The sequence below is a fragment of the Dipodomys spectabilis genome, unplaced genomic scaffold (genome assembly GCF_019054845.1).
Source record: "Dipodomys spectabilis isolate Male_0828 unplaced genomic scaffold, ASM1905484v1 ptg001764l, whole genome shotgun sequence".
Lineage (NCBI taxonomy): Eukaryota > Metazoa > Chordata > Mammalia > Rodentia > Heteromyidae > Dipodomys > Dipodomys spectabilis.
In genome coordinates this window covers 1-8,325 of record NW_024872441.1, presented here as the reverse complement: position 1 = coordinate 8,325, position 8,325 = coordinate 1, and the positions used below count along the sequence as shown (strand labels likewise).

General features: G+C 39.6%; 1 protein-coding gene across 1 annotated transcript; it reads left to right on the top strand.

Annotated features, from left to right (window-relative positions):
• Nucleotides 1-3,542: 3,542 nt before the first annotated feature.
• LOC122103110 (tripartite motif-containing protein 43-like) lies at nucleotides 3,543-4,817 on the top strand. The gene has a single exon (XM_042673596.1). It carries the CDS (start codon nucleotides 3,543-3,545, stop codon nucleotides 4,815-4,817), a length of 1,275 nt encoding a protein of 424 aa, XP_042529530.1.
• Nucleotides 4,818-8,325: the final 3,508 nt, after the last annotated feature.

Below are 8,325 nucleotides of genomic sequence, written 5' to 3'. Positions count from 1 at the left end.
TAGCTAATAATCTAGAAAGACAGCCAACCAATTGGGAAAACATCATTACCAGCAATATATCAAAGGCCTACTACTCAACAAATACATTTTGCTCAAGAAATAACCCCTCCCAAACCTAATAAACAAATCACTAAATGGGCAATGGAGTTAAGGAGAGACGTTTCAGAAGGGGTGAGTGTGGCCAAAAAAATAAAAACAAAAAACAAACAACAAAAAAAACACATAACGAAATATTCATCATCCCTGGCCAAAAAGGAAATACAAATCAAAAGAACCCTGAGATATCATCTTACCCCAGTTAGACTGGCGAATACTTTGAACTCTGACCACAACAAATGCTGGCAGGGAGATAGAGAAGGAACCCTACTTCACTGTTGATGGGAATGTAAATTAATACAACCACTGTGGAAAGCAGTCAGTAGGTTCCCCAAAATCTCAACACAGACCTTCTGTATGACCCAGCCACACTATTCCTAGGCATCTACCCTAAGCATCATGAACCCCAATATGATAAATACTCCTGTACACCCATGTTCATTGCCACACTATTCAAAAGAGCCAGGATACGGAAACAACGCAGATGCCCCAAAATAGATGAATGGATGCAAAAAAAATGTGGTAGCTCTATGCAATGGAATTTTACACAGCCTCATCCATCAGGAATGGCGTGGAACTAGAACAAATCATATTAAGTGAAGAAAGCCAAGATCAGAGAGAGAAATGCCACATATTCTCCGTGATATATGAAAGATAGACGTAAAACAGAATGGGGGGCTGGGAAGGTGTCTCAGTGGTAGAGCGCTTGCTTTGCATGTATGAGGCCCTGGGTTCGATTCCTCAGCACCACATAAGCAAAAAGAAAAAAGCTGGAATTGGAGCTGTGGCTAAAATGGTAGAGTGCTAGCCTTGAGCTGAAGAGCTGAGGGACAGTGCCCAGGTCCAGAGTTCAGGCCCCACAACCGTACCCCCCAAAAAAAACAAACAAAAGCAGAATGGGATATGACAAATGATACAGGATTCTAGACACTCAAATATAGGGAGCCTAAAAGAGGATAGTCTTAGGAGAAAATCACGATATTGTAAGTTTCTTAATATATTTATACGTGTGTGTGTGTGTGTGTGTGTGTGTGTGTGTGACCATGGCATTACTGTTCAACTTTCCATTAAAGTTCATCTAGTGTGTTGAGTTACTTGTCTGTTCTTTCTTTATTCTGACTCCCTCATAACTCAGTTTCCTAAAAATAACTGTTGAAAATGGGTCTGGTCAAACAAATGCCTGGTTGCAATGCATAAAATATTCTAATTACCCTTTAAATACAGGTAGGGCAAGAACTCATATTGTCCCCCTTGTCTCCATGATGGACCACAGATCCTGTCAGTACAGTGTGCCTGAAACTCTGCTTCCAAGGCAAGATGTCTTAGGGTAACAAGTCCTGAAGCACAGTCTCACTGTTGTCTCCCATGATCAATTAAAGCTACATCAGTTGGTTAAGTTCCTGTCCCATAATGTTAACTTCACCCCATGCCTTGCTAGGCAGGGTAGGAGAAGTCGAGTCCCTGGGAAATATATCTGGGTAGAGTGAAAGCCAGGCATTTGAGGAGATGTGAAAGTTCCACCTCTCAGAATTGCTACAGCTGATATCCAGTAGTATTGTGGGGCACATTTTCTTCAGGCTTTTCTGAACAAATGGAGCTGAACCTGTGTTAGGAAAAAGAAAATACCAACAGGCCCAACTTGGTCTTCAACATAGGAGGGGCAGACAAACCGTCCAGCAGGATAGAATATTGTGCAAGTTGGTGGAGTAGGGTTCAGGTTTATCTTGGTCTTAACAAGCAAACAGAAAATACGAAGCATAATATGGTCTCTTGGGGGCCCAGAGGGGCCAAGGGCGTGTGCTCTTGGTCAGGCTCAGAATAGAACGCTCTGCGTCCGGCAGGGAACTTTTCTGATAAGACCAGGTTGGAATGACTCACAGTCAAGCACGAGAGCACTCACCTGGTGTTTTGCTTGACCTGGGAGAAAAAGGCGTCTTCAATCCTTTCACCCTAGTATTTCAAAAAGTAGGAACTCTTCAACTGGAACTCCAGGTTTACATAGATGTTTTCAGGATTCAAGGAGGAGTTCCTGGTGACATTAAGGCCAAGGACATTTGAATTCATTTAGCAAGATGGCATGGGAAAATTGGACCACTCCTGATATTATTCTAGCAGGAAAAGGGGGGAAGAGCATGTGTTCTAAAAAGCTTGTAATATCACCTCGAAAAATACTACGTTGTATAGGACCACAAATTAAAAGTTCAGAAGTGGCTTTCTTGCTCTGCAAGAGTGCAGGTATCAGTTCTAAAATCTCTCATTCTTGGGATTGGAAAATATTTTTAATTGGGTGTTGTGAATTAAATCACATGGAGACTAGTATTAAAATAGTTAAAAGAAAAAAATAGTAAAAAAAAAAAAAGAGAGAGAGAGAAGAGAATTGTCAGAGAACCTTGCTAAAAATTTCCTGCTTTGGTCTGGTGGTTTGGCTCCTGTTGAGTAAAAGAGGAACTGCTTTGGTCTTAAATAGGTTTCTTTACATGATGGGATTAAGACACACCCTAGACTCTTCCGGAAATAGCAGAGGGTGTGGGTATATTTTGAGATTTCTTGTGTACCCTTCACCACATTTCAAAGTCACCTTATGTAAATATATTTTACCCTATTTAAACTAGCCAATATTGAGCAAATTGTGAACCTGAGCTTGGCCAATCTGAGCAGAGGGGCAGGGTCTGCGGCAGTCAGGATAAATAGGGGAGCAGCCTGCCTGTTCTATGTGTTTGCTTGACGATTTTTGGTTGATGGTACACCTAGAAATATTTTCTGTCTTGCTGAGACAATTCTTTATTCTCTTTCTTTCTTTTCTTTCTTTTTCTTTTTTCTTTCTTTCTTCTGTCCTTTATTTCTTTCTTTTTCTTCCTTTCTTTTTCTTTTTCTTTTCTTACCATTATTTTATTTTATTATAGAGGTGATGCACAGAAAGGTTATAGTAACAAACAAAAGGTACCAAGTATATTTCTTTTCCTAAGGTGTTATCCCCTCCCTTTCTCCTGCTTTCGGTTCTCGTGACTGCCCCCTCCCATGTTGTAAAGCTCATTTCTAACACAGTGTCTAGTGAGTATCACTGTTGCATTGCTTCCCCCTTGGTTGATCTATGATTCCACTTCCCTTTTCCAAATCAGATAAACTTTGATACTCCAATGGTTGTTCGGAGCATAGTTATAACAAGGACAAACACAACTTGTACCAGAAATTCACTGAAAGCAACAGTAAAAGGGTGGGGCCTTGTTTTTAATCTCAATTCCAATTGATATGGAAATGAATTGCACACCCTTCTCTACACACCCTTCTCTAAGCCCTCCCACCCTAAGTGTAAAAAAATGGAACTAGGGAATCAAGCTATTCCGCACATCCCACCGCCTTGCCATGGACAGCACTTGGAGAGAGCTTGCCAGTGGTGAGGACCAGAGCAGGAGAATCAGCTCTCTCCATCCTCTTTGTTTGGAAAGATGGAGTGGGACATTGCCCAAGCCTTCCAGGAAGAGTTGAGATGCCCCATCTGCATGGAAACCTTTATCGACCCAGTCACCATCCACTGTGGGCACAGTTTGTGTCGACCGTGTCTGCGCCTCCTCTGGGAAGAAGCTGAGACTCCAGCCAGGTGCCCTGTGTGCAGGCAACCCTCTCAGCAAGAAGAGCTCAAAACCAACATTGCCCTACAGAGTCTGGTGTCCATCAGCCGACAAATCAGCCTCCGACAATTCCTGAGCTCCGAGGAGCATACATGCTGCACACACAAGGAGACCAAGCAGATGTTTTGTGAAGTGGACAAGAGCCTGCTGTGTCCTCACTGCTCCCCATCTCGGGAACATGAGGCTCACAGACACCAACCTGTCGACTGTATTGCTGCAGACAAACGAAAGATTATTTTAAAGGAAATGGACACTATATGGGAGAAGATACAAAAAAACCAGAGCAATATACACGAGAAGAGGAACATCATCAACCAGTGGGTTTGGTACATGAATCTACACAGGGAGATGACCAAAGATTTTTATTCAGCACTGCATCTGGGTCTCCGGGAGGAGGAAATACGACTTTCGGAGATACTCAAAGAGAAAGGAAGAGTCATCTTTCTGCAACTCAGGACAATGGAAACCCAAATGCTTCAGAAAAGCAGTGACCTCAGAAACATATATCAGGAGCTGATGAAAACCTACCAAAAGCTAGACCTGGAACTCCTGCGGCATTTAGAAGACACCCTGGAAAGATGCGAGAGTGCCTTGCTCTTCATGCCCCAGCTGAAGAAGCCAGAGCTCAGCCCTCCTTCCATTCCTAGATTGATGGATAACCTCAACCATTATCGAGTGGAGATCACCTATTGTCATTTGATTCAGAATCATGAAGAATCCAACTATGTTGCTCTTTCAGGAATCCAAGAGTTCAGCTCTGGGAAACATTACTGGGAGCTCAGTGTCCAAGGCTTCTCCACCTGGGCTGTGGGCGTCTTCAGAAATTCAGCAATAGGGAGCAACCTTATTCTGAATGAATCTGAGGACATTTTTCTTCTTTTCTCTGGCAAGGGGAACATTCATTATAGTATCTTTACCACCGCTCCATTGCTTCCTTACTTTATAGAGAGACCAGTGGGCCGCATTGGTGTGTTTCCTGATCTCGAAAATGGAAATGTGAGTTTTGTGAATGCTACTAAGAATTCCTTTATCTGGAGATACCCAACTAACTCCTTCCAGTATCCTGTCAAGCCTTGTTTTTTCTCCTGGTAACCCATAATCATAAGTAAAGAGCTTTTATTTCCTTTTTTTTTTCTTTCTTTTTTTTTTCTTGGTTGTGGAGATTGAATTCTGGGCCTGGGCACTATCCCTGAGCTCTTCCGCTCAAAGTGAGTGCTCTACCGCTTGAGGCACAGAGTCATTTCTGGTTTTCTAGTGGTTTATTGGAGATCAGGGCCTCTCGGACTTTCCTGACAGGGCTGGCTTTGAACTGTGAGTCTCAGATCTCAGCATTCTGAGTAGCTAGGATTACAGACATGAGCCACCTGTGACAAGCTAGTAAAGAGACTTCCTATGTGTTGGGAACTCTCTATACCAGAGAACCCTTCTCAACTGATGCAAATAACTTATGCTGTTCTTATTTGTCTTTGTAATGTAATTACATTTTTGTTATGAAATATAGAGTTAAAATAAAATGCAAGATGTAAAAATGTTAGTGCATGCATGTTTAATTTTGATTCTGACATATGATAAACACTATAATAAACAGTGGATGGCACAATGAAACTTGGCTTATAAGTAGCTTATTTCTTAATTGTTTCATCTTCATCTCTAACACCAGTAGCTATGAGTTTCCATATTCCCTCTGCATTTCCACAAATGATATTACTTCCCTGAAGAACAAAAGCAGAGTTGGCATGACATCTTTCTGCAGACCATAGAGAATATCTGGGCCATAAGACACTAGGCATTACCTATGTCTTCATGGTGCCTCAAGAAAGAAGAAGTTCTGATGTTTCCCAAGCAAAGAGATTAGTTAAAGGAAGAGCCATCTTATTGCTTTAAAGATAGCATCCATCTAAGCTACTGTGCCCACAAAACTCAGATTAATGGCATGAGGCAGATATTCAGGAGGGAATGAAAAAGATAACTGGCTTATTGATTTTTGCAAGATTAAATCGAACACAGTACTAGAAATGAATCATACTAAATTTAGCTTGCTTACCTACAAAGCAACTCTTCACATCCAATCGTGTGTCACTGTGCTCAGTTTAACAAAGGCAAAACCCCCCTCAGTGCCAGGAATATTTAATTTCCTCCTTCGAGCCTATTAGGGTTCACTTTTTTTTTTATAGGCAAGCCAGATTCCTGTAGTGAGATCATTTTTTAAAGTTTTCCTTTTGGTTATGGATAGAGGCTGTTTGGAGGGGTTGTGAGTTAAAGAAATGGAGAGAGTGGGCTTAATTGGGATACATTACATGTGTGTATGAGAGTATCGTTTCCCTTTCCCATCCCTTCCCATACTCCCCCCACCTCCACACACCCTATCCCCCCCCAAAGTTGTAAATTCGTTTTTCAACATAACGACTTGTACATCTCATTGTTGCAATGGGTCTACCTGTATCCTTATTTAAATGATTTGTTTTTTCCCTTCCCAAAATATTCATTTTTTAGAGTGGAGTAACTCCATAATATTTCTTCTGGCTAGTTTGTCTTCCTCATTGGTTATCTTAAAATTATAGAATTATTTACTTTTACATCTTAGAGAAAATTGAATTTAGCTTCTTATATATTAGATTCAAAATGAAGGTGACTTAAGGAAAAATGTTTTGTATTACTATAGGCCGCAAACAGTGTTAAGAAATTTGCTCACATTGTCAAATATGTTCATCACAAAATTATTTAGAGGATTTTTGTCATCATTGATTTGTTTCACTTTGGCAGAAGTGGGTTATAACTCAGGGTCTTCCACTTGCTAAGCAAGCATTCCATCACTTGAGCTACCCTGCCTGACCACCCTTGCTGTTTCTTTTTTTCTCTGTTTTTTTTTTGTAAAGCTAGTGCTCAAATCCAGGGCCTCAGACATGCTAAGCAAGCACCATACCATTGAGATGTACCCCAGGCTCAAGCAAAGCAATCTTATCACATCCATACAGAAAGAAATCTGGTATTTTAGTACACCATGATGTCAGAATGAAGCAAGATCACAATAATATTAACAGGAGGATAAATCACTCAATGGTGATGTATCTATCTATCTATCTATCTATCTATCTATCTATCTATCTATCTATCTATCTATCTATCTTCCTGACCCTGGGGTTGAACTCAGGGGCTGGGTGCTGTCACAGCGCATCTTTGTGCTCAAAGCTAGCACGTGAGGCACAGTTTCATTTCTGGCTTTTACTGAGTTGTTTATTGGAGAATAGAGTCTCACAGACTTTTCCACCCCACTGTCTTTGAAATGAGATCCTCAGATATCAGCCTCATGAATAGCTGCAGGTGTGAGTCACCAGTGCCCTGCTTGGTGATTATATCTTTGTCAAGATGCGAATATGGATCAATTTAACCCCCAAAATTTATAAAACTGTTTTTATACAAACATTGGAGATATTTTCATTTTTCTATCAGATCATTTTGATTAAAAATATTCCTACACTAACCTGTAATTAAAAATTGTGTACATATTATTCTTGAGTCTCTTACTTAAATCTATAACTTTAGAAGGAATGACTCCAATCACTTGATCTTCTATGCTTTTCTGTTCATGCTTTTCTGTAGACAAGTACATGTTAAGACCAATTTTGTTCTCCAATTTACATATTATTCTTATAACCTTGAAAAATCAGTAGATAGCTCACTTTGTGCAAATTACATGCTTTTCTGAAATCTTTACCACTCATACCTCCATAAAGTAGAAGCTATATTGAAAACTAATGCAAGCTAAATGGTTTAGGCATTAACAAAGTTTCAGTCAACCAAGAAATCAGACAAGGATATAGCAACATAGTAAGTCTGAAATTTATTTTAAATAAATATGGTAGATATTCTTTTCCTACAGGTATGAAAATGAAACAATGAAGCTTATTGAGGTTTGTTTGTAAAGCTGGGAGAATGGATGAAGGAAAAAATATGGAAAGGAGAAAGCTAAACAAGGTACACTCTATGCACATATGGACATATCAAAATGAATGCCCATGCATAATGAGCCAATAGATTACATACAATATAATTAATAATGTACTATGGGCTAATAGATGCTCAAAATGTGAAAATTTTTATTGTATTTTTAGGTTGAAAATAATATAAGGTACAAGTGGAATTATCACTTAATTCTACATGATAACAGCCCAATTTTCCATTTACATATCATAATTTATTTTTCAGCTTGAGAGTAAATAAAACAATTAAATTAGTTAACCATGGGATCAGGCGACAAATTAACCAGGGATTAAATACTGGCTTTACCAGATAGCAACTGGGAGATTTCAGGTTCTCTGAGGCTACAATCTTCCATGAGGATCTACTTTGCAGCTTGACAAGCTGTTGAAAATGTTAAATTACATAATAATTACTTAGTACGGACACAATGAACACATTCTGTATTCATGAAGTAAATGTTAGTTTTAGTGGTACTAGAGTGAAATTTACTTAAGAGACCTATAAGAAATTGGTACAAACGAAAGCATTGTTTACACTTTTATCAAAGATGAGTCAATAAAGAGAAATCTGGCAACACGAATGTTCAACTTTCATGCTGTTTTCTGTTTCAGTCTACATT

What these genes read in the sequence shown, in the direction of transcription:
- LOC122103110 (XM_042673596.1), top strand. Translation starts at nt 3,543, where the DNA reads ATGGAGTGGGACATTGCCCAAGCCTTCCAGGAAGAGTTGAGATGCCCC.